The sequence below is a fragment of the Phyllostomus discolor genome, chromosome X (genome assembly GCF_004126475.2).
Source record: "Phyllostomus discolor isolate MPI-MPIP mPhyDis1 chromosome X, mPhyDis1.pri.v3, whole genome shotgun sequence".
In the NCBI taxonomy this organism is placed as follows: domain Eukaryota; kingdom Metazoa; phylum Chordata; class Mammalia; order Chiroptera; family Phyllostomidae; genus Phyllostomus; species Phyllostomus discolor.
In genome coordinates, this window is record NC_050198.1 from 31,371,081 (window position 1) to 31,396,670 (window position 25,590).

Here is a 25,590-nt window from a genome sequence, read left to right on the forward strand (position 1 = left end):
TAAAAAAAAAAAAGATTCAAGACATTTGGACCAATTTTTAAAAATCTTTCTTAAAAGAATTTTTAGAACAGTATAAAATAACATACATGAAAATGACTCATTTTAGCCTTTATATAATTGGTCATTTTTATCCTTTCAGCAAAAAAAGTGGAAGAATCCACTTATGTGCAGAAATCATGGATCTCTTTTCCAGAAACAAATTTTAAAAACTGCACCATGAAATGCTGTTGTTTTTATCTGGATTTCAAGGAGAGAGAAAAAAACCCTCTCTGATGTCTTTCTGTCATTAAAGTATATTTTGAATTAAAGGATTATTTACTCATTTATTCCACAAATTTTTAGAGATTCCTTTCATGTGCCAGGTACTTTTCACACCATAAACTACTCTCTCCCTGCCCTACCCCGCCCCCCAAAGGTTTGCCTGCCTAATCTAGATCACAAAAGGCTTCTATCACTGCTACTAACTTCATCCCCTCTAGGTAGATCCTCTGTCTCCCAATCCCAGCTGTCGCTTGGCTAAACCCCCCTTCATTCTTTAGTTCTCCAACAGTTCTTCAGGGACACCTTCTCATCTTCCCCTATTGCAACTGGCTTCTGCTCTCTGGGGGCATTTGCTTCCTCAGTACCATTGGATGGGCACCCTCATCAAACCCTTTGCAGACCCAAACCAGGTCTTCTGCTGAACTGTGGCACCAGAAAGGAAGGGTCAGGAAACTTTAGAGTGAAACTTGCTGACTTGGAAGTCCTATGCATGTGTAAGTGGACTGTATATATAGAATAATCACACTCCATGCACATAACTTTTTTAGTAAAAGTTTTATCTTTGCCTTAAGCCACCCCTGTCCATTGTTTTTGTGCATCTAGGTTAACACACTTTTAAAATAAGCATAACCAACCTCAAAAAAGCACACAATCTTGTTCACTATCTTATAATCCAATCCTCACCTTGCTTTCTTCCACCCTCATGTAATATTCCTTACACTCCCCTCTTAATTTCAAATGCATACAAGAAACTGAAAAATTCTCATTCTTGGAAGCATTTGAAATCTTGCTTTAGGTAATTTTTATCAGTTTGGCTTAAATAAAATTTTATAAAGACTCTTTAGAGACTTGGACATTTTAAAGAGTGATTAGATAATAGGAGACCATAGGCAGAAATTTACCACCCCAAAGGTATGTGTTTACCTTTCAAAGGGAGATGGAACCCACAGCAAGTTATTTACATTCCAGAAGATTTTGAAGGACTGGGATCGAGTGCAATGGCCTCTCTCTCTCTCTCTCTCTCTCTCCCTCCCTCCCTCCCTCCCTCCCTCCCTCCCTCTCTCTCAGAAGGGAAGAGGGTAGGCAGCTGTCTTATTCCAGTATAAACTCCCAGAATCTTAATTTTGCTGCTCCTCTCTTGTAGTCCAACCCCTGTACATATAGGTCAGTCCATCTGTCTCTTACTGAATTGCCCCAAAAGGAGAAAGAATTGGGGCAAAGGAAAACTGATGTAGTTATTCCCGTAAGAAGTAATAACTTGTTTCTTATCTTTACTTTTAATACATTATGAATAAGTACAGATATTAAAAGTTTATCAGCTAGCCCTGACCAGTGTGGTTCAGTTGGTTGGGCATTATCCCACAAAGCAAAAGGTTGCCAGTTTGATTCCTGGTCAGGGCAAATGCCTGGGTTGCGTGTTCAGACCTAACAGGTAGGGGCCCTAACAAGAGGAAACCAATGGATGTTTCTCTCACACATCGATGTTTTTCTCTCCTTTTCTTTCTCCCTCCCTTCCCTTCTTTAAAAATAGCAATAAAATAAATAAAATATTATTTTAAAAGTTTATCAGCTACATCAGAGTGTGTCTCCTACTAACAAGAACATCTCTCACAAAATCACAATTCAGTTATCATATTCAAGAAATTCAACATTGATAGAAATATTATCTAATCTACAGTCCTTATTTAAATTTTGCCAATTTTCCTAATGATACACTTTAAAGCATTTTTCCCCATTCAGGATACAATCTAGAATCATACATTATATTCAATTGTCACATTCTTTTTAGGCATTTTTAATCTGGAGCAGTAGATTTGTCCCAACATTAACTTTGATCATGTCGTTAAAGGGATGACTGCCAAGTTTTTCTATTGTAAAGTTTTTCTCTTTCTAACAAGCAAATATTTTGTAGGGAGATCCTTTGATGATGAGTAGGATATTTTGTAGACTCAAACTCTTCCTCTCCCATTTAGTATTTCACTGATTATCCTCGTGTAAATCAGAAATGATTGAAAATGGTGATTGTTAACTCCTTTTTTCTACATTTAATAATTGTATTATATTGTAAGGCACCTGGTATAAATTGAATGTTTTTGTCAACCCCAAATTTGTATGTTGAAAACTAATGCCCAAGGTCATGGTATTTGGAAGTAGGGCCTTTGGGAGGTGATTAGGTCATGAAGCTGGAGTCCTTGAGAATGGGATAAGATCCCAAAGAGTTCCTCTTCCCTTCCACCAAGTGAGAACACAGAAAGGTACAGTAAAGGTTACTAGATTTAGTAATTACTGGTTTTAGGAGCCTTAAAACTGTAAAATATAAATTTATTGGCGTGAAGAAAGAGAGAGAGAGAAAAAAAATAAAGCATTAGGTGATAGGTTACAGAAAGAATCTTGAATATCCTAGGGCCTAACAGTGCCAATATTGCTCTTCAAAATTAGGAAGTGCCATTTCTCATGGGAGCTCAAACTTTTAATGAATTTTTTAAAGATTTATTTACTTATTTTTAGAGAGAGGGGAAGGAGGGAGAAAGAGAGGTAGAGAAGCATCAATGTGGACTGGTTGCCTCTAGCACATTCCCAACTGGGGACCTGGCCTGCAACCGGAATCCAACCCATGACCTTTCAATTCACAGGCTGACGCTCAATCCACTGAGCCACACCAGCCAGGTCTAAAGAAAGAAATGTAAGAAAAACACACTTCTGTGACATTAATAGCTTTGGCACTGTATTTTTTAGCATCAATTAAAATTCTTCTGACATCACAGTACAAATTACATTATTTTAGCAGCAAGACTGGGAATAAAGGAATGGACACAGGGTTACAGAGCTAGACAAGGCCCTAGTGGGAAAGGCAGGACTAGGTTCCTTCATTCTATCCCTGGCAAGTTTTGCCTCCTCATCCTTGGGACCAAGGAAGGAAGGAAGAAAGGAAGGGGGTCTGATTCTCCTCTTACTCAAACCTCATCTATGCCAGCCTCTACCTGGATTGAACCCAATTTATGTCACCTCATTCTACATTAATGCTGTAAGATCTCTTTTTTTCCTTCTGTTTTGGAAAAGAGTTCCCATGAGAGAGAATGCTATTTAGACTGGAAATTTTGTATCATCTATAACATTATAAAGGTTTTCAGGTGAGTTTGTATTTGTAAATACTAAGAACTTGTTAGTTTTTAGTGATTTCCCAAGGAAACACTGATAAAAAGATAGTTTGAAGATTTTCTTTCCATGTTATTTGCTAACATCTTTGCTCACACAGTTATTAAGAACATGAATCTGAGACAGAAATGTGTAATCTAGAGGAAAGAAATGGCCCTTGATCCCCATCCTTGAATGAGAAATATAGTGTATTAGTCTCTGGAACTTCTATAACAAAATAACACAGACTGACTGGCCTAAATGGCAGAAATTTATTTATCACATTCTGGAGTCTGGAAGTCCACGATTAAGGTGCTGGCAAGGTAGGCTTCATTAACACCTCTTCTCTTGGTTCATAGGTGACTGCAATGTCCATGTGAACATATGACCTCTTCTTTGTGACGGAAGGAGGAAGAGGAAAAGGGAAGGGAAAAGGGGAGGGAAGGTAGCAGAGGGGAAGGGAGAAAGAAAGTGTGTGAGTGCTGTCTAGTAATCTCTTCTAATAAGGACACTAATCCATCAGATCAAGGACCCACCCTATGGCCTCACTTAACCTTAATTACTTTCCTTGAGGCCCCATCTTCAAATACAGCCACAATGGAGTTAGGGTTTCAACATCCGAATTCTGAGAGGACACAAACATTCAGTCCATGACATATGGTAAAGATGCCTTCATTCTTTATCATAAATAACAAGCTTAATATACTAGATGCATTTGTTATCTATAAATATATTGGTAAATTTTTAAAATATTAAAGCTGAGGATGGAATTCTACAGATAGTAAATTTTTTTCAGAAGGTCCAGAAAACATTCTCTCTCTGCCTCAAGGTATTTATGTCTCATATAAAATGGCATTGACAGAAATATTGTGCTAGAGCATATTATATACATAGACTATTTCTATATCAAGCATTTAACTGCTAACCTAGACTTAAACCCAGGTATGACAGATAGGCCTTCTTAAGAGGAAGAATGCTCAGTGTTAAGAAACTTCTTCCAATGTGAAAAATCACAAAAGTTTTGGGGAAACAGCAGCTTTTAAAAATACTTTAGCCGGCCTTGGCCAGGTGGCATAGCTGGTTAGAATGTTGTCCCATACACCAAAAGGCTGCAGGTTCAATACCTGGACAGGGCACATACCTAGGTTTTGGGTTTGATCCTCAGGTGTGTATGAGAGGAAACCAACCAGATGTTTCTCTTCTCTCTCTCTCTTCCTCTGTCTCTAGGTCTCTCTCCCCCTCTCTCAGCCTCTCCCTCTCTCAGCCTCTCCCTCTCAGCCTCCCTTCCTCTCTCTCTAAAATCAATAAACATATCCTTGGGTGAGGATTTAAAAAAAAACATTTAAAAATACTTTGGCCAACCCTGGCTGGTGTGGCCCAGTGGATTGTGCATGGGCCTGCGAACAGAAAGGCTGACAGTTGGATTCCTGGTCAGGACACATGCCTGGGTTTCAGACCAGGTCCCCAGTTGGGGGCGTGTGAAAGGCAACCAATCAATCTTCCTGCCTTTGTCCCTCCCTTTCCCTCTCTCTGAAAAGAAATAAGTAGAAATATTTTGGCCACTTTTGTCTTTCAGCTCAGAGGGGGTAGGTATAACTTTCTTCCATCGCCCCAAATCTGGATTCATCTGACACCAGCTGCCTCCACCATGCTACCAAAGTTCAACCCCAATGAGATCAAATTCCTATACCTCAGGTACACTGGTGAGGAAGTCGGTGCCACATCTGCCCTGGCCCTCAAGACCGGCCCCCTTGGCCTGTCTCCAAAAAAAGTTAGTCGTGATGTCGCCAAAGCAACCAGTGATTGGAAGGGTCTGAGGATTACAGTGAATCTGACCATCAGAACAGACAGGCCCGCCTCTGCCCTGATCATCAAAGCCATCAAAGAACCACCATGAGACAGAAGCAAAAAACAAAAACAAAACAAAAACAAATTAAAAAAAACATTAAGCACAGTGGAAATATCGCTTTTGATGAGATTGTCAACATTGCCTGACAGATGTAGCACTGATCTTTAGCTAGAGAACTCTCTGGGATCATTAGAGAGATCCTGGGAAGTGCCCAGTCTGTGGGCTGCAATGTCAAAGGCCGCCACCCGCATGACATCAGAGATGACATCAACAGTGGTACAACGGAATGCCCAGCTAGTTAGGAACTACAAAGGGAAATATTTCAATTAAAGATCATTTAACAACAACAACAAATACTTTGGCCAGAGTTGTATCGTTATTTTGGAAAAAGCACCCAGGGGCTTGGTTTGGGGAATTGTGTAAAGTCATTAAGAACAAGAGTAGGTACTTCTGTGCTCTCTTCAGCAGCACATATACTAAAATTGGAACAATACAGAGAAGATTAGCATGGCGCCTGCGCAAGGATGACATGCAAATTCGGGAAGCATTCCATATTTTTAGGAGAGAGGAGAGGAAATTTCAGGGGAGAAGGGGAAGGGTTTACAGGAACAAGTATAAAGACACATGGACAAAAACTAGGGGGCATGGAAATGGGAGGGAAGTGGGGAGGGATGGGTGAGTGGGCTGGGATTGGAGTAAATGACAGAAAACTGTACTTGAAAAATGATTAAAATAAAATTAAAAATAAAATAAAATAAAATAAATTAATTTGTTTTAAAAAAGAGTAGGTACTTCTGTTTCCAGCCAAGATGGACTAACAAGGACCAAATAAAACACCCATCTGAAAGAAGTGAAAAATCCCAGACAATATAAATGGAACAGTGGTTTTTAAGACACTGGACATCAGGCAATAAAGGACAATGATCCTTGAGAAATGGTAAATAAAGAAGGTAAGCCCTGTGATTACCCCAACTTACTGCCTTGAGAGAGTTTCCAGGCCCAGCAAAGGGCCAGGAAACTGAGATGAAGCCCAATGGACTCCTTGAGTTGAGGAGCTCTCCTCGCTGAAATATAGTTTTGCAAGAAGTTATCACTGGGGGAAATTTGGAAAAGGGTATATGGATCTCTCTGTATTACTTTTTTATTTGAATTTCTTTTTTAAAATTGATTTTTAGAGAGAGATAGGGAGAGAGAGAGACAGAGAGAAAGGCAAACATCAATTTGTTGTTCCACTTATTGATGCATTCATTGATTGATTTTTGTATGTGCCCTGGCTTGGGATGGAACCCACAACCTTGGTGTATCAGGACAACACTCTAACCAACTGAGCTACCCAGCAAGGGCTCTCTATATTATTTCATACAATTGCATGTGAATCTACAAGTATCTCAAAATGAAAGGTTTAATTTTTAAAAAGGTTAACTTTAAAAACAAGAGAAATAAGGGAGCTTTCAGATATACAAAAGCTGAAAAAATTCATCATCAGCAGACCCTGAAAGGCAAGAAATGTTAAGAGAAGTCCTTCAGAGAGAAAGCAAATAATACTAGATGGAAATCAAGATCTACACAAGGGACTGTAGAACACTGGAAGTGATAACTACATAGGTAAATATACAAGATTTTGTGTATTTAAAATTCTTTAAAAGATAATTGCCATTTGAGCAAGAAATGTATTATGGGGTTTATAACATGTAAAAGTATAATGCATGACAACAATAGCATAAATCTCAGGAGGGGAGAAATGAAAATACACTTGTAAGTTTCTTTTTTATTGTTGTTCAAGTACAGTTGTCTCCATTTTCTCCCCACCAATCCCTCCCACCTCACCCACCCCTACCTCCCATCCTATATTCTACCCCACTTTGGCTTTGTCCATGGACCCTTTATACATGTTCCTTGCCTTGACCGTTCCTCTTTCCCCTGTTACCCTCCTCCCTGCTCCCCTCTGGTTACTGTCAATTTGTTCTTTATTTCAATGTGTCTGGTTCTATTTTGCTTGCTTGCTTATTTTGTTGATTAGGTTCCACTTAAAGGTGGGATCATATGGTATTTGTCTTTCACTGTTTGGCTTATTTCACTTAGCATAAGGCTCCCCAGTTCCATCCATGCTGTCTTGAAGGGTAGGAGCTCCTTCTTTCTTTCTGTTTTGAAGCATTCCATGGTGTAAATGTACCATCGTTTTTTGATCCACTCATTTACTGCTAGGCACTTAGGTTGCTTCCAGCACCTGGCTATTGTAAATTGTGTTGCTATGAACATTGGTAAAGACTATTAAAAGTAATGTTTAGCTCTGGCTGGTGTGGTTCAGTGGGTTGGGCATCAGACTGCAAAGCAAAAGGTTTCCAGTTCCCTTCCCAGTGAGGGCACATGCCTGGGTTGCGGGCCAGGTCCCTGTCTCTCTCTTTCTTTCTCCCTCCCTTTCCCTCTCTCTAAAAATAAATAAATAAATAAGATTTAATAAATAATGTTTAGGTTTACTTGTAAACTTCCCACACTCTGGCCCTAGAGTTGTATATTAAAAATCTCTTCAAAGAATATTCAGTGCTGGAAACTTCCATACTCTGCTATAGATGGAAAAATTATAGTTGCATTGCCACTCATTTGAAAGTACCTTTATTTAGCCCTAGCCAGGTATCTCAGTTGGATATAGCATCGACCCTAGCGGGTTGTATCCCCATCCCAGGTCAAAGCCCATACAGGAATCAACAAATGAATGCATAAGTAAGTAGAACAATAAATCAATGTCTCTCTTTCTCTTCCTTCATCTCCCTCTCTTTCCAAAATCAATAAATAAAAATTTAAAAAATAAATAAAGGTACTTTTATTTATTTATTTCAATTACAATTTACTTTCAATATTATTTTGTTAAAAATAAATTTCCCTTGCTCGTTTGTGGCTAGTCTCAGGCTCGCACAGACTCCCATTGGCTGGGACGTCCCAAAGCCCACCTCCTGTGAGGAGCTATTGATCTGTCCCTGGCACCTCAGAGTCTGAAGTCCACTCTCTTCTAATCTAAATGCAGGGGTGAAGTAAAGCCCATCAATGTCCAGTGATGTTCCAAAGCTCTCCCTCTACTGCATTTCCAAGGCCGAATATCACTGCCTGTCAGGAGCCTGCAGCAAAGTGGCTCCCTGCAGATCGCATCCGATGGTGCAGTGGAGACCGATGGTACTTGAGACCGATGAGTCAGGCCAGTGGGGCCTGCATCTTTTTCTCGGCCTGTGCATGGTCATCTCTCCCAAAGTGGGTAGCTGAGGGAGGCTATCCCATCGGTTCTCCGAAGGGGCGTTCTTCAGGCGGTGGTTTTGGAGAAATGAAAGTGGCAGGTTTTAGAGGACAGCCTCAGGCACGCAGAACTGCTGGGGTGGATCCAAGATTCCTTAAGGAGGTGCCCCTCACTTGCACCCTGCTTGGACATTTCTCACCAAACTTGCAATGCCGGAACTCTCCCTTTGTCCCTCTGGTGAGGGCAGCCTGAAGCTCAGTTTGCTGAGCTATAAAATGGGTGGGATTACCAACACAGTTGGAGAACACTTGAAATTTTGTATGTTTTCTAGACATGTTTCTAAGAATTTTAAATCAACAACAATAAAAGCCAACAACCACTTTAAAATATTTTGAAATTTCTAGATGGATAATTTCCAGAGGGATATCAGAAAACCATAATCAACTAGTTCAGGTTTTAATTTTTGTTTTAATACATGTTGTGCTTGATGGTTTTAATGTGATGATGATGATGATGATAACCCAAATTACTTTAACGACCTTCATGGCTTGTCAGGTACCTGTGAAGAAGTACCTGGCTAAAGTTGTACCAGTTGGATGGGTTTGGAATGAGTCCTTGAGAAAGCATTGCCCTTCAGTGATCTCTGCCCCCCCCTTCCATTCCGGATGTCGATTTTTGCTTATTAAAAAAATATATTTAATTTAGTTTTTAGAGAGAGGGGAAGTGGGAGAGAAAGAGAGGGAGAGAAACAGCAATGTGGGAAAGTAACATTCATCAGTTGCTTCTCCCACACCCCCAACAGAGCACCTGGCTCCCAACCCAGGCATGTGCCCTGAGCAGGAATCAACCTGTAATGGAACCGGCAACCTTTTGGTTCACAGGTGGGCTCAACCCACTGAGCCACACCAACCAGGGCAGCTCATCTTTTTGTAAATGTTGTGCAACAGAGCCAGGAATCTGTTTTCAAACATTGTCTAAAAATTAACATTTTTTAAAGATTTTTATTTATTTATTTTTAGAGAGAGGGGAAGGGAGAGAGAAAGAGAGGGAGAGAAACATCAATGTGTGAGAGAAACATCAATTGGCTGCCTCTTGCAGGCCCCCGAGAACCTGGCCTGAGACCCAGGCATGTGCCCTGACTGGGAAACAAACCTGTGACCTTTTGGTTCACAGGCCAGTGCCCAACCCACTGAGCCACACCAGCCAGGGCTAAAAATTAACATTTTTAAACAAATTAAATAATATTCAAATGAACTGAAATTTAAAATGCACTACATGGGCCCTAAATTAATCTTCCTTTTGGTGAGCATTATGGAGCTCCTCACTGAGATTTAACTGGAGTTGTTCCTGACCCCACGTGGTGCCATGGCTCTTGCACTGGGAGATAAGGTGGGGACCAGGGATCCAATTTTAGAAAAGAGAATTTTAAAAATTTTCTAGACAATAAGAATTTGAAAACAATAAAAATGTTTAGAATTATGTTTGAAGCAATTTTTCATCATGCACTTTTAAATTGAAGTATATTTTACATATAATAAAATATACCCATTTCCACAGTAGAGTTCAATGAATTTTGCAAATGCATACTGGACTGTCCAGTCACTTCCCAAAGTTCCTCATGCCCTTCTCAGTCATTCTCCTGCAGTGCAACAACTAGTCTGATTTCCTTCACTATAGATTAGTTTTGCCTGGCTTAGAATTTCATACAAATGAAATAATACAGTATTTCTCTTTTGTGTCTGGCCTCTTTCACTCGACCTTATGTCTATAAGGTTCATAGACACATGAAGTAGTTTGTTCCTTTTTGTTGCTCAGTAGTGTGAAAAAAAAGTGGAGCCACTTTAAAATGGAGTCCAAGCTGCCACCCTGGAAGAACTGTCTTGCATGTCTTATTCCTCAAACCTTTGGAATGTGTAAACTGGTCAAAATAACCTTTGGACAGGACCTAAAGCAGCACTGTACTCCAAACAACCGTTTGCAAAGATAACAAGAAAGCAAATATTATTTGATTTCTACTAATATATTACTAATGGACTGGAAATTAAAAACATTCTTTTGAATGAACATCACTATGTTAGCTTATCTGCACTTATAAAAATGTCTATTAATGTAATTGTTCCCCTTCCCTTTCTAATAAATACCCATTGCCTCCTAACCTGAACATTATTTGGGTTTCTGCCTGAATCAGTGCTTTCTAAATAGCTCTTCTTTGGATCTCAAACAAATGCTTGTTGCCTCTCACTTTGGCCTTTTAATTTTAGGTTAACAGTAATATTCCATGATCCCACCCATAGAAGCAATCCATGAAAGTTCCAGTTTCTCCACATTCTCATCGATATGTGCTATTTATTGTCTGTCTTTTTAATTTTAGCCATTGGATGGTAAAGATCCTAATAGAAAAGGGGCAATGGGAAATTGAGGTTATATGGCAGCCCAGTAAGAACTTTTGTTTTTCTCCTTACAGGCAGAGAAAGCACTTTATAAGTATAAGTTGAAGCATGTTGAGGTTCCCTGAGGTGACTTTTCTCTGATCCTTCCCACTTTATCACAGAGGGATCCTGAGGCTCCAAACAGGAGACTGTATTAACTGCAAACACAACAGGCCATTCATATTGTTATGGAACGAGTTAAAATCTAGTGCCAACACGGTGTATCCTCTCCACAGAGATAGAAAGAATGAAATAGTTTTATTATTGAAAAGCGTTAAACCAGACTGTGATGCGCATCACAAGCAATTCACTAGATTGCAAAGAAAGAAAAACCTCGACCTTTATACAGCCAGAGGGATATAACCCATTACCTGTATTTTCTCAAGAAAGACAATACCTTGTCCTTAAGTAAGAGAACTTTATAGTACCGTTTGCTACATATAGTTCATCTCAAATTCACCTGGTAATTGGGGTAGCTGTATGCCTTTATCCAAAGGAAAAATAAAATACTTGTCTTTGACAAGCAGCTAACTTGCAGCCAGCCGCCTAGATCGAATTCCTACTGAGACTTAGGTAGGGGTACTATCTTCATGTTTACATTTCAAAGAGATGACTTCTAGGTCCTTAAGGACAATACTCTTGGGTTGTAAAACTGTCCGGAGGCTTATTTAGACTTTTAAAAGATTTACATACATCTGAAAGGGGCAGAAAAAAACTGACAATTGAGAGGGGGGGAGGGAGGGAGAGAGAGAGAGAGTTTTTTTTAAAGGAAATGCTCTAAGAAAAGGGAGGGTGACAAGTCTCTTTCACTTTTAACACCAGGTAAAAATCATCTTTTAAAAAATTGTATTTCCCTCTCAATTCCTCCACACATTTCCCTGTGCTTGTGCCACATTCCAGGTCCACACGTGCCTCTCCTCTTCACCTAGCCATATATGACTAGACTTTCAAAATTCTTATCAACTCCATTTCTAACGGAAGCCTCTCAGAACAGCAGGCTGCCCCTTCTAGGGCCAGATCCTCGGCCTGGCCACACTAGAGAACGCTATTATAAAAGGCTATCACTCTCAGAATTGGAAAACGTTGCCGATATTTGACCTGTTTCCCACCCGTTTCAAATATGGTAAAACTGAAATCCAGGAAAATCCCAAATGGCTACTTAGGGTTCCGAGTCACTGGAACAAAAAGAGCACTTAGGGATTCCCTGCCCAGATTCAGGAACTCCTAAAGTCAGCCCCAAGTGAACGAAAACAAGCCTGCTTTATTCTGCTACGGCACGATTGGGGTTAAAGCCCATTGCACACAGGATTCCTCCTGACTACGCCTGCGCAAACCAGGACCTGTGACTCTACCATAGCCCCTGACGTTTCGGGCAGCCCCTCCTAATCCGGAACGCGACCCTTATCCCGTTGGTCCTGCCTTGACAGGCGTGAACCTGCACCAATTAAGATCGAGGGCTGAGTCCTGTGGCGCCAATGGCGAAAGTCTCAGGGGTGGGGACGGACTTGACGAGGAAACAAGAAGACAAGCTCAAGATGGAGGCGACGGCGACCGTTGCCGCCTGACAGGTGAGGGCGGGCCCGGCAGTGTTAGGTTTCTGAAGCGACCGCTGGGCTGGGGCAGAGAACCGGGACCGAAAGTTTAGCAACAGGGTGGCTGCATCTGGGCCCCAGCGACCCCGGCCCGGAACCCGAGGAATGGTTTGACCAGGGCGAGACCATCGTCGACCCCTAGGGGTAGCGGTGGGTAGACAGCAATAAAGGTGTAAAGCTTCCGGGGATGGTTTCACCCACCGCTTGTGGTAGTACGCCTGCGCAGAGTTGGAAGGCCTTCGGTAGGCGGGGCCGGGCCGAACGGGTGTTGGGCCCTAGGGTGTTGTGCCAGGGTCCCCTCGAAATCTCTTTAGGGTATCTGATGACCCTTCCTTACCAACAGCGGGAAGTGCGTGGAGACGTGGCTCACCACTTGCTTTCTTATTCTGGATCAGTGTCTGACCCAGTAGGAGAACGTTTGAGGATTCCCCTTTTCTCCTGTTTAACCTCCTCCAGCTTCCTTCCATTATCGTCAGAAATATGTCTGTGACCCCTTCATTAGTCGACAGGGATAATTTTGGAGCCTCCCTGCTTCACCCCCATTCATTTCTCCTCAACAATGACGTGATGCACCATTAATCTCCTTTTCCACCTGACAATGTCTGGTGACCACCATTATCTAGTTTTTTTTCCCCATTACTGTCTCCAGTTACATCTCCCTTTGTTACATCTCCCTTCGGCATAGTGTCTGCTGAGCCTCTGTGAACCCCCATCACAGTCTAGTGACTCCCTTGGTCAGCTAACAGTGTCTGTGAGCTGCCATCATTACAGCCCAGGGCTTATGGTTGCCCACAGTGCCCTTAAGAACACTCTGGTGCAATTCCAATTTCTCCCGAATTAAGGGCAATAGTTGATCCATCCATTCCCCTTCACCCTGACCGTGACTCTTCCCTCCACACAGCGTCTGGTAACCCCCTTGTCCATTAAAAGGACAGAACAGCCTGTTCATGTCCATTATGTACCTGACACACCCCAGTGCAGTGTGTGCTGACCTCCGCATTAGCCTCCAGCAGAGACTTGTGGACTCCTGTGCCCTCCAGGACAGTGTGTGCTGTCTCTCATTATGTTAAGCCACCCCCACCTAGCCCCGTGTAGAGGTCCTGGCAGAGCTGAGCAGAGGAGGAACTGGATCTACTTGAAGATGTTAACAAGTTTCCTTGGACTGCTCTGTGGAAATTAGGCTACTGGGGGTGATATGGAGCCTGGAGATTGAACTGTTTTTTTTCTCCCCTGCCACTGTGATTCCAGATTATCATTACTGGATCTCTGAATTCCTCCTCTGTCTTTTAGGAGCCCCATGGCACCTGCCCAGCCCCACTTCAGCCTGTCTTGACAAAGTACTAGGCCCATGGAGCCACCACGGGGCCCCCCTGCCAACGGGGCTGAGCCATCCCGGGGAGTGGGCACTGTTAAAGTATACCTACCCAACAAGCAACGCACAGTGGTGAGTCTGATGGGAGCAAAACTGGCAGGGGTATGGATGGACCCAGTTCTAAATCTTGGATCAGAAGGGTATATTGGCTGGGAGGAGGCTTTTGCCAAAGGATGGGAGAATTGGCTGGGGCCCCTGTTAGCCTCTGACACCCCCACATCTGCACAGGTGACTGTCCGGGATGGCATGAGCGTCTATGACTCTCTAGACAAGGCTCTCAAAGTTCGGGGTCTCAATCAGGATTGCTGTGTGGTCTACCGGCTCATCAAGGGGTAAGTGTGGCATATGCCTTGCTTCCGCCTTCCTTCCCCTACCATCTGGTTGCCTAGTCTCCTATCCCCTCCTCAGAGTCTTCTGACTCCTTCATGCTGTTGTGGAGTCTCCTTAGAGAGAATACTGTGTAGTATTCCCTTAGTTCAAGGAATCCGTGGGTGCATCCAGCTTTTGTTTCATCACTTCATTAGTTCATTGTCCTGTAAGGTCAGCAACACTCTCTCCTTGGTCGCCAAGTCTTCACCGCTCTCTGTCTATTTTGTTCATTTATTTTATTCTTTCACTATCTCATCAATTTCTCATCTATCTCCTACCTCTCCTTTGCCATTCTCTGTCTACTGAGTTGGGACTTGCTGATCTTCCATTTATTCCTTTGTTCTAGGGCTCCTTAATTTTTTATTTAATTCACTCATAGCTTTTTATTTGTTGTTTCAGTGCCTCATCAGCTGTTTTTTTTTCCAGAGGCTTATTTAACAATTCTGAGATTTAGTTAGTTTTTCACCATCTTATTTGCTCTTCACCTTGTGATTGAAAGCATGTACTCTTTACACTGTCCTGCCACTCTCAATCCCTTGTGGCCTTGGGCAAGTGAGTCACTATCCCTCTGAGCCTCATCTTCCCCATCTTTAAAGTGGGGCAATGATGGGTCCTAGTTCCTAGACTTGCCATAATGAGAATGAAATGCACCAGATGTTACTCCATGGATGACAGACTTGGAGGGATTTTCAGGGGTTCTCTGCCTTCCCAGGGCCTCTGTCTACCCTTCCACTCACTCCTTTCCATGCTTCCTGCAGGCGAAAGACAGTCACTGCCTGGGACACAGCCATTGCCCCCCTGGATGGCGAGGAGCTCATTGTGGAGGTCCTCGAAGATGTCCCACTGACCATGCACAATTTTGTGAGTGCAGAGTTGATAGTGGGGGCAGACCCTGGGTGTGGGAGGAGGGTTCTTGACCAGGCCTCAATCTTCCCTGCTCTGTGGCAGCAGGTACGGAAGACGTTCTTCAGCTTGGTGTTCTGTGACTTCTGCCTTAAGTTTCTGTTCCATGGCTTCCGCTGCCAAACCTGTGGCTACAAGTTCCACCAGCATTGTTCCTCTAAGGTCCCCACAGTCTGTGTTGACATGAGTACCAACTGCCGACAGTGAGCCTGGGCTGGGGTAGGTGGGGGGATGGGGAGGACAGATGCCCAGCCACAAGACTCTTATAGATAGCTGACCCTTGTCCCCTTGCTGTATACTCTTAATGCCCTCAAGGTTCTACCACAGTGTCCAGGATTTGTCCGGAGGCTCCAGACAGCATGAGGCTCCCTCAAACCGCCCTCCAAATGAGCCGCTAACCCCTCAAGGTTCCAGGTAGGGATGCCTAGGCTAAAGGGCTGCTATCCAGAGAAAAAGATCTGGAGACCTTTGTAGACCACAAGCCATTCTTTTTTTTTTTTCCAAGTACAAGTGAAAGTTTATTTAGAAAGTCACAGAGGTAGAAAAAGTGAGCCAGCTGGGCTGTGTGGCCTCAGGAAACAAGCACTCTAAAGACTGAGAGCATGCCCTGGGAAAAGAAGGGGTTGGGGAAAGGTGTGGGTGTGTGTGTATGAGAGACAGAGAGAAAGAGAGAGAGAACACCAATACCTACTACAAGCCATTCTTCATTCATTTACTTAACAAACATTTGTTGAGCACCTACAAGTGTGAGTAAGGAAGGACATAGAGCTGTGGGACCTTGAACAAGTCATGTAATCTTTCTGGGCCTCAGTTTTCTCATCTGTAAAGAGGGGATAATGATACTTTTTAGCACATAGGGTTCTGGCAAGGATTAAATGAATTAAGACATGTCCAGTGTTTAGAAGAAGATCTGGTACAGAGTATAAGTTCTTATTAATTATAAGTATGTCTATATATGTGTGTGTGTGTGTATCTCTCTATATATGCATCTAACTTCTAACTACTTTATTCTTCCAGTATAATCATGCTCAAGCCTTTCCATTTTGAAATACATATTATTTTATTATAAATTCCCTTTTATTTCTCCTTTATGTTAAGTATTTTAATACTATAGTATTTCTATATTAAAATACATTATTGCTCTCATATATCAAAAGTTTATAACATATGCATTTTATATGTCTTATATATTTTATAATGTCTATATTTATATGGTATATGATAATGTATCATGTGTTAGATTTATAATTTTTAAAAAAGATTTTATTTATTTTTAGAGAGAGGGAAAAGGAAGGAGAAAGAGAGGGAGAGAAACATCAGTGTGTGGTTGCCTCTTGCGCACCCCCTGGTGGGGACCTGGCACATGCCCTGACTCCAAATTGAACTAGTGACCTTTTGGTTCACAGGCCAGCACTCAATTCACTGATCCACACCAGCCAGGGCAGGTTTGTGATATTTTTATATAATGTACAATATCATATATTTTAATATATAAAGTAATAAAGTTAGGGCATTATGTTATTTTTAATTATGGGTGTATGTGGATCAATTATGTATGAATTTCATTTCAGGATAGTGGAAGGGAACATGAAGAAATATTTTTGTGCCCTGGCCCGGTGGCTCAGTTGGTTAGAGCGTTGTTCTGTACACCAAAAAGGTTGTGGATTCAATCCCCGATCAGGGCGCATATGGGAGGTAGCTGATTGGTGTTTCTGTCCCTCACTGATGTTTCTCTGCCCCTCTCCCTCCCTTCTTCTTTCCCTAAAATCAATAAACATATCCGTGGGTAAGGATTAAAAAATGTATAAATATTTTTGTAATATAATTTATATAATATGTAACATGTACATGTAACATATAGCATATTATAATATATATTGAAATATTACCATTCTAATATAGATTATATATATTATATAATACATGATATATTTGAATAGTACATATAGTTATGAAGTATTATATATTATTCTTTCCCCCACTATCTGTGTGGCTCACTGTCCCTTCTCTAAGTCTTTCTTCAAATGTTACCTCCTTAGAGAAGCCCTTCCTGACATCTCCAGTGACACTTCCTGTCTCCTTATTTTGCTTTATTTTTTTCTTGTATTGTACCTATCACCATCAGACAGATTAAGTGTTCTTTGTTTTTTATTTTCTCTCTCCCTACTGGAACATCAGTCTCATGAGGGCGGAAACTTTTACTTGTTTTGCCTAGTTTTATTTTCACTGCCTAGCATGGTATCTGGCACATGGCAGGGACTCAATAAATGTTTTTTGAACAAATGAACAAAGCACTAACAGTGGACATTTACTCTGTGTAAGGTTAAGCACATGTTTACGATGGGGCAGGGTGGGGGTGCACTTGACTGGTCGCCCACACATTTGACAATGATTTCACAGCCTTTCCCCTGGCAGCTCCTGCACTCAGCACCAAGACCCTGAGCGCTTCCCCTTTCCTGCCCCGACCAATGCCCCCCTCCAGCGCATTCGCTCTACGTCTACCCCCAACGTCCATATGGTCAGCACCACAGCCCCCATGGACTCCAGCCTCATTCAGGTTGGTGTCAAGGGGGTCAGTCACAGGGGACCACCAAGCAGAGGGGAGAGCCATTCCTGTTGGCCTCCACATCCTCTATCTGACCCCTGTCCCTCTTCTTCCAGCTCACTACCCAGAGTTTCAGCACTGATGGTGAGTACCCACTGCCTGTGCCCTGAGCCCCATCTCCACCCTGCTTGCCTCCACTCACATCCTTTTCCCAACCACAGCTGCTGGTAGTAGAGGTGGTGGTGATGGAGCCCCCCGGGGGAGCCCCAGCCCGGCCAGTGTGTCCTCAGGGAGGAAGTCCCCACATTCCAAGTCCCCATCAGAACAGCGGGAGAGGAAGTCGTTGGCTGATGACAAGAAGAAAGTGGTAAGCTCCAGGGGGAACCTGTGGGGGGCACCACAGGCTGAGTGATAAGGGATGTGAGCCCTTATCACTCTTCTGGGGGCCCCTGAGATGCCGCCCATGTGGCCCACAGAAGAATCTGGGGTACCGGGACTCAGGCTATTACTGGGAAGTGCCACCCAGTGAGGTGCAGCTGCTGAAGAGGATCGGGACGGGCTCGTTTGGCACTGTGTTTCGCGGGCGGTGGCATGGCGATGTGGCTGTGAAGGTGCTCAAGGTGGCCCAACCCACAGCTGAGCAGGCCCAGGCCTTCAAGAACGAGATGCAGGTGCTCAGGTGAGATTGCACATGTGTGTGGAAGTGGGGAGAGGGCAGTGGGCGTGGCCTTAGTGCCTCCCGGGAAAGGCCATGTTCAGGCGCTTCTGCCCATCACATGTGTTTGTGTTGTTACAACCATAAACATTAAGTTCTATCAAGAGTGTCCTTTTTCCCTCTTGGAAACAGGTATGTTTAGAGGACCTCTGATAATGTTTGTTTGTGTTTGTTATTGTTTGTGTTTGGGTTAATATTGACATTAATTAACCACTCTGGCTCCAAAATGTGGGGCTTGTTTGCCTGCTGTGAAATGGGTATGACCGTAGGACATCACTGAGTGCACTTACATTAACAGCATAATGCTAGTTAACTGCATTGCCAGGAAGGCTTGCGTCCTTCCTTCTCCTCTGCTTGTGCTGTCTCATTAGCATTACGTTTATTGTGTTGCATTCTTGTCCTTAATTAATTATAATAATTGCTATTGTTGAACAAACAGTATTACAGTTGACCCTTGAACAAAATCCACTTCTACATGGATTTCTTTCAATAATACTGTGAATGTATTTTCTCTTCCTCATGATTTTCATAATAACATTTTCTCTAGCTTACTTTATTGTAAGAATACAGTATCTGATATATATGACATATAAAATATGTATTAATCAACTGTTTATGTTATCAATAAGGCTTCTGCTCAACAGTAGGCTATTAGTAGTTAAGTTTTGGGGGAGTTGAAAATTGTATGTGGATTTCAACTCTGGGGGATTGGGGCCCCTAACCCACGTGTTGCTCAAGGGTCAACTGTATTAATTATAATAATAACCATAATTTAATCATTGCTTAATTAATGATTGTGGTTGCTTTACTTAATATATCATTAATACTATATTAATTCATTTGTGCTGAGAAATCGTGGTGTTCCCTTTTTGTCACTCTTGATTACTACCACACCTGGGGTTTCCTCTCCTGACAGATGGACACAATTATGTTACAGAGTTGATGTTATCATAACTCCTTGTGCTATTCTAATATTTATCCTCATAATGGATGCCACAGTAAGAAAACTTCTTTCTCTGTGAAATACCAATGATTGGAGCATGTTGTTAATTTGCATTATATTAATATTTCAACCATAATATAACTGCTATGAAGAATGCTTATGTGCTATTACCCACTCTGACATGGAAAAATTGCAGGGCATCATTGATGTTACAGTTGACCCTTGAACGATGTGGGGTAAGGGGTGCCAGCTTCCCTGCATAGTCGAAAATTTGTGGGTAACTTTTGACTACCCCAAAACCTAGTTGTCCCTCAGTATCCATGGGGGTTGGCTCCAGGACCCACCCGCAGACACCAAAATTTGCAGATGTTCAGCTCTTGTATAAAATGGCATAGATCAGTGTATTGAGTCAGACCTCAGTCCACAGACTCCTTATCATAGATAGAAAACCATACAGGTATTTCTTGAAAAACATCCATGTACAAATAGACCCATACAGCTCAAACCCATGCTGTTCAAGAGTCAACTGTGTTTACATTGGTGTTAACCATAGTCGTAGTTAATACTTCTATAAGAAATGGTTTTCATCCAAATTAGACCTCATCTATTCATACGTGACAGAGTTTCCATAAGGCAGAGCTAGGTACCTAGGAGCAATAAGAACAGGGACAGTGGAATTTTCAGAGGGCTTGCTTATATTCAGTGCTGTTCTGTGTGCCTTACAGATTTTTAATCACTCCTCCCAATATTTCCATAAGATAGCTAATATAATTATCACAGTTGAGGAAAATGAGACACAAGTTAAGTGTCCTCCCAAGATTGCAGTGAGGGTCTGGGGAAGCCTGGATTGGAACATAGCATCTAACTTAAGTTCAAACCCCAAGTTCTTTACCTCTAAGCCTTTTATGGTGACTAACAGGATATAATCACATCACCAATACTTTTACCTGGCATTTATCAATATTATACTAGATCACTGTAATACTGATAAGTTGCCATTCTACTTTCTCATCTGTAAAATGGTCACAGGACCAGGTAATGGTCGGTGTCAGAGGTATGGCAGGTGTTTATGATTAAGACACTACTGGGCGACACTGGGTGGGGGCGGTAATCCGTCCCTGCTGCTTTTGGGAGACTGGGATGAAGAAGTTCAAAACATAAGCCACAGCTCCAAATCAGCCCAGCAAAGATATCTCACAGATGTATTGAATCTGGCTACAGTCTGGCCCTGAGTTTCCTGAAAGGCAAGGTAGAAATGATGATAGGAGGTGTCAGTGAACAGAGCCATTCCTGATGCTCAGAAAGTGAGTGACAGTTGCTGTTTTCTCTCCCTGCCCTAATACCACCCTCCCTGCCTGCAGGAAGACACGTCATGTCAACATCTTGCTGTTCATGGGCTTCATGACCCGTCCAGGGTTCGCCATCATCACACAGTGGTGCGAGGGCTCCAGCCTCTACCACCATCTGCATGTGGCTGAAACACGCTTTGACATGGTCCAGCTCATTGATGTGGCCCGGCAGACTGCCCAGGGCATGGAGTGAGCCTCCTGGCCTGGGGACTAGGAAGGGGGCTGGGGGATCTGGGGGAGGGAGATGAGGTATTCCCCAGCCAATTTTCCACCTGCTTCCACCCCTACAGCTACCTCCATGCCAAGAACATCATCCACCGAGATCTCAAATCTAACAGTATCTACCTGTCCCTGTCAAAGGGCTGGGGTGAGGTGAGGGACTTAGAGGGATGTTTCTTGGTGGGGGACTTCTGAGGACAAAGTGGAAGGGGCACATGTCACCTGGTCCTTGCCAGGTGGCAGAGCTGTGGCTGGTGTGGAGCCTGTAGTAGGGTCTCTTGGTCAGGAATCAGAGTTGTGGCTTCTTCAGGTGCTGTTCTTGGGGACTCTGGTCACAGCCTAAGGTGTGGCAGTTGTGGAAGGCATTAAAGAGAATTCCTGATCGAGGTCATGGACATGGTGGGTATGGGTGCCCTTAGAGGGGCTTCCTGGTCAGGAGTCACAAGGAGGGCAAGTATAGGGGGCATTAATTGGAGCTCCCCACCCAAGTCAAGGTTGTAGTGGGTTTGTGTGACACTGGGGGACTTCTGGTCAGGGTTAGAGGCATGATTGATATGGGGGTGTTAATGAGAGCTTCCCAATGAGTGTGAGAGGCATGCCTATTGGGAGTCCTTGTAGTGGTCCTTAACCCCAGCGGACATCTTCCTACACGAGGGACTCACAGTGAAGATCGGTGACTTTGGCCTGGCCACAGTGAAGACACGGTGGAGCGGGGCTCAACCCTTAGAGCAGCCCTCAGGCTCTGTGCTGTGGATGGTGAGTAGGGCTAGGGTCTGGACCAGGGCCATATAGGGACATGGGCTGCAGGGCTGGGACATTGGGTGTGGAGTGGGGATGGGGATGCCTGTTTGCCTGGACTGTTCATGTTTCACCTCACGTGGGTGGCTTTGAATTGTACCCTGTTTGGCTAGTGGGATCTGGGACTATGGGCCAGCCATTTGCTGACCTCCCTGGTTTCCCTGCCTGGTCTGGCCTGTGAAGGCTGCTGAGGTGATCCGTATGCAGGACCCGAACCCCTACAGCTTCCAGTCGGATGTCTATGCCTATGGGGTTGTGCTCTACGAGCTCATGACCGGCTCCTTGCCTTATAGCCACATTGGCAGTCGTGACCAGGTAAGCCATTCGCCTTACTGCAATCTCCCAGGCTAAGGGATCTCCTCAACCTCTAAACCCCAGATCTTCTTTGTACAGACCAAGAATGTCACACTTCTCCCAGAAACCCCACATTTTCTGGGTTTAGAGCTCCCAGAATTCTCTGGGTCTCCTATACCTGGAATCTCCTTTTTCCCCCACAGCCACAACCATCTGGGTCCTCAAAGTCCAGAATATCCCTAGGCTCCCAAATACCCAGAAGCCCTCTGGACCCCTTAACAACTACCAGTCAGTCCTCTGGCCTGGGAACTCAAAATCCTGCAGATCCCTGAAGCCCAGAATCTGATTTCTCCCAGAAACAGAATCCCTTTGTGCTTCTGGAATACTCACAGATACCCACAATTATTCAGGCCTTGGGAATTTGGCAGGCTTTGGGACTCTGGCAGTCATAATAATCTAGGCCCCACACTCTCACAGTTCTCCTGGTTCAAGGCTTGGAATATCCCAGGCCCTCAGAAACTAAGGATCCTCTAGACTCTGATACCAGTAGTCTCTACAGCACACAATGGACCCACCATCCTCAGGCCCCAGACCCCCACAGAAATACAAGCTCCAGAGGGCTAGAATCCTTTACCTCCCTTCTGACCCAGAAATTTAAATTTCCTACAGACCACAAGTCCCCTAGAAACGTACGGACCCATAATCCTTTGGGCCCCAGATATATACAGTCCTTGACTTTCCCCAAGCTTAAATCCTGGTGTTCTGCAAGCAGAGAATCTTTTCAAGGTCTCAGATGCCTAGAATTCTTGGATTCACAAGATACCACAATCCTCAGAGCCCCATTACCCAGAATACCCCGATTCCTCAAAAGGAACCTTCCAAGTGTCTTGAGATCCCAAATTACCTGGGCCCCCTAGCCCAGATCCTCAGATCATCCATTCCTGTCTCTCCTATCCCAGATTATCTTTATGGTGGGCCGTGGCTATCTGTCTCCTGACCTCAGCAAAATCTCCAGCAACTGCCCCAAGGCCATGCGGCGCCTGCTGTCCGACTGTCTCAAGTTCCAGCGGGAGGAGCGGCCCCTCTTCCCCCAGGTGGGTCCAGTAGCAGCAGTGGATACCCTAGGGAGGGGACTCTGAGAAGGAAGACTCCGAGGTGTGAATGTGAACTGTGCCTGTTCAAGGCTCAGAGTTGTACAATGTGTGTGTATATATGCTTCCCCATAAGGCTGGGGTCTGGTGGTGGTTGGGTTCCCATGTGGCCCTGGATACCCTTCTCATGTGACCCTGCCCCTAGATCCTGGCCACGATTGAGCTGCTGCAGCGGTCACTCCCCAAGATTGAGCGGAGTGCCTCTGAACCCTCCTTGCACCGCACCCAGGCTGATGAGTTACCTGCCTGTCTACTCAGCGCAGCCCGCCTTGTGCCTTAGGCCCCACCCCCAGCCACCAGGGAGCCAATCCCAGCCTTCCACACCAAGGAGCCCGCCCACCAACCAATCGATGTTCCATCTCTGCCCTGATACAGCCCCTGGGAGGTGAGGGTGTCTCCTTGTGCTTTTCCAGTTTCTCTGGAATTGGGGGGCCCTCAAAGACAGATCATGGCCTCCTCCATAGTTTGGTTTCCGCTTGCCTTTGGAGATACTTCTAAGTTTGTGAGCTCTTCCATCTCCAATGGCTGGGATTTATGGCATGGATTCCACTCAAAACCTCTCTGAAATTTGTGCCTGACGTGCCTTCCACTGGATTTTGGGGTCCCCAGCACCCCATATGGATTTGGGGGTCCCTTCTCGTCTACCCCCACCATTCAAGGACTCCCCTCTTTCTTCACCAAGAAGCACAGAATTATGCTGGGCCTTTGCTTGTTTATTTTGCTTCCCGACTCTTCTCATGGGGTTCAGAGCTGCTGAGGGGTGGGGGTGAGTCCAGGCAAGGAGTGGAGGTTGTGGGGAGGTGCGGACCACATGAACAGCGCCACTGCACGCATCACCACAGGCGGCACGATGAACGAGTACCACATATGCCAAGCACGGCACGAGAGGAGGCCACATCAGTCACAGACACAGACATCACGCAAAGGTGGGGATGTGGAGGACCACTGGCCTTCCGTGTGCAAAGGATTCTGGGAGATTGGGTGGAGTTTGCATATTTAAAGACAGCTGTCAAAGGCAGGAAAGTGGGGTAGGAGTCCCTGGGGAACTGAGGGGTCCTAGCAGTGGGAGGAGCTCCCAATGTATTGAATGGAGTTGGCAGGGAGGGGTATCCTTGGCTTGGGTGGTGACATTTGAAGAGGTGGATCTCCAGAAATGGGAGATCTATGTAAGGGGGCTCAAAGGTAGGAGTTTCTTAATGATTTGAGAAATTTTGATGGGGAACAACGTGTGCTTGAGAGAGCTGGGACCACGAGTAGATTTCTCACGAATTTCAGGTCTCTAGGAGGAGACTCCATGGTGTTAGGGCCAGAGTGGGTTGCCTGGTGTTTGGGTGCTTCTGGGAAGGGAAAACACACTCTGGGGAACCAGGAGTGGAGGTCTTTGGGAATTTGGAGGTTCTAAAACTAAGAAGTAGGTCCTGAGGTGATCAGGAGTGGGCTTCCCAGGGACTTGGGAATTCCAAACATGAGAAACAAGTTTAGGACCAGGAGTGAAGTTTCTCTAAGGACTTGGGCATTCAGAGGAGTGAGAAGAGGGATATTGGTGAACCAGGAGAGGGCTTCTCAGGGGAGCTGGAGATCTCAGAAGTGAGAAGTGGATTCAGGGCCCAGAGAGGGGTTTCCCAGGGATTTGGGGGGTTCTTAGGGTAGGATGTCAGTCGGAGAAGAGGCTGGCAAAAGACTTCCTCAGGCTGCGGATGGTCTCAGCTTTCACCTCGTCCTGGCTAAGGCTGGGCCTGGGCGGGGCTGGCTCTGGAAGGTTGAAGGCATTGGTCAGAGACTGGGATTTGCTAGAGAGAAACAAGGTGGAGGCATGGGAGGAAGGGGGAAGAGGAAGGGAGGAGGGGGAGAGAAACACATCGTTACCCCAGGCCCGGCCCCAGCCCTGCCCCTCTGGTCCTGGGGCGTGCCTGTGACCCTCCCACCCATCAGCACAGGCCTGAACCCTGATGGATTCTCAAGTGAAAATTGGGAAGCCCTGGTCCAGGGTGGGAGCCCTTGGATCCAAGGTGAAGAAGTCTGGGATTAGTGGGAAGAGTCCTGGGCTGAATCTTTTCTTCAAATCTGGGCTAAGCTGGGAGAAGTGTGATAGAAAGGTGAGGATGGGCAGGGAGGTTTCCAGTCTCAAAGTGAGGCATCCAGGAGGGAAGTGGGGACATCTTGGACCAAGGACAGGCTGGGAGGAGCAAATCAAAGGGGGAGCAGTTGGATGGGGTAGCAAGGACTTTTGAGTTAAGGTGGGGCAGGTCTGAAATGGATCAGAAGGGCAGACAGGATAGTGTGATGATTTTGGGAGGAGACTGAGATAGACCAGAAGGATTTGGGGATAGACACCAGAAAGGAGCCTACACCAGTGATTTTCAACTGTGTGCTGCAAAAGGCATACTGGTGCGCCACAAGAATTTTTAAAACATGCAGTACCTGACTATTTAGTCAGGGG

At 44.4% G+C, this 25,590-nt stretch overlaps 2 protein-coding genes, 1 non-coding gene and 1 pseudogene across 5 annotated transcripts in view; 3 read left to right on the forward strand and 1 right to left on the reverse strand.

Moving 5' to 3' along the window:
* The first annotated feature begins 5,029 nt into the window (after window positions 1-5,029).
* On the forward strand, window positions 5,030-5,554 carry LOC118498551 (annotated as a pseudogene).
* A 143-nt stretch (window positions 5,555-5,697) lies between these two features.
* Window positions 5,698-5,804, forward strand: LOC114505783. Its single transcript, XR_003685255.1, has one exon. It is a non-coding gene; the product is annotated as a U6 spliceosomal RNA (small nuclear RNA).
* A 6,566-nt stretch (window positions 5,805-12,370) lies between these two features.
* On the forward strand, window positions 12,371-23,853 carry ARAF (A-Raf proto-oncogene, serine/threonine kinase). 2 transcript variants are annotated; one of them, XM_036016746.1, is made up of 16 exons: window positions 12,371-12,468; window positions 13,783-13,936; window positions 14,093-14,196; window positions 14,992-15,094; window positions 15,185-15,339; window positions 15,452-15,550; window positions 17,537-17,693; window positions 17,798-17,825; window positions 17,903-18,048; window positions 18,158-18,360; window positions 20,701-20,877; window positions 20,979-21,025; window positions 21,545-21,663; window positions 21,889-22,020; window positions 22,959-23,093; window positions 23,296-23,853. In XM_036016746.1, the coding sequence occupies exons 2-16, from the start codon at window positions 13,841-13,843 to the stop codon at window positions 23,428-23,430; spliced, it is 1,836 nt and encodes a 611-aa protein (XP_035872639.1). In that variant the 5' UTR covers window positions 12,371-12,468; window positions 13,783-13,840; the 3' UTR covers window positions 23,431-23,853. The 2 variants fall into 2 exon arrangements, with proteins under 2 accessions (XP_035872639.1, XP_035872640.1); XM_036016747.1 differs by having other exon boundaries at window positions 17,552-17,693.
* The window catches only part of SYN1 (synapsin I), a 48,614-nt gene continuing 46,874 nt past the window's right edge, over window positions 23,851-25,590 (reverse strand). Inside the window, exon 13 of one of the 2 annotated variants that reach the window (XM_028522502.2) lies at window positions 23,851-24,940. In XM_028522502.2, the coding sequence (XP_028378303.1) occupies window positions 24,805-24,940 (136 nt within the window). In that variant the 3' untranslated portion in view covers window positions 23,851-24,804. The remainder of the gene's footprint in view (window positions 24,941-25,590) is intronic. The other variant, XM_028522503.2, reaches the window with a different exon arrangement.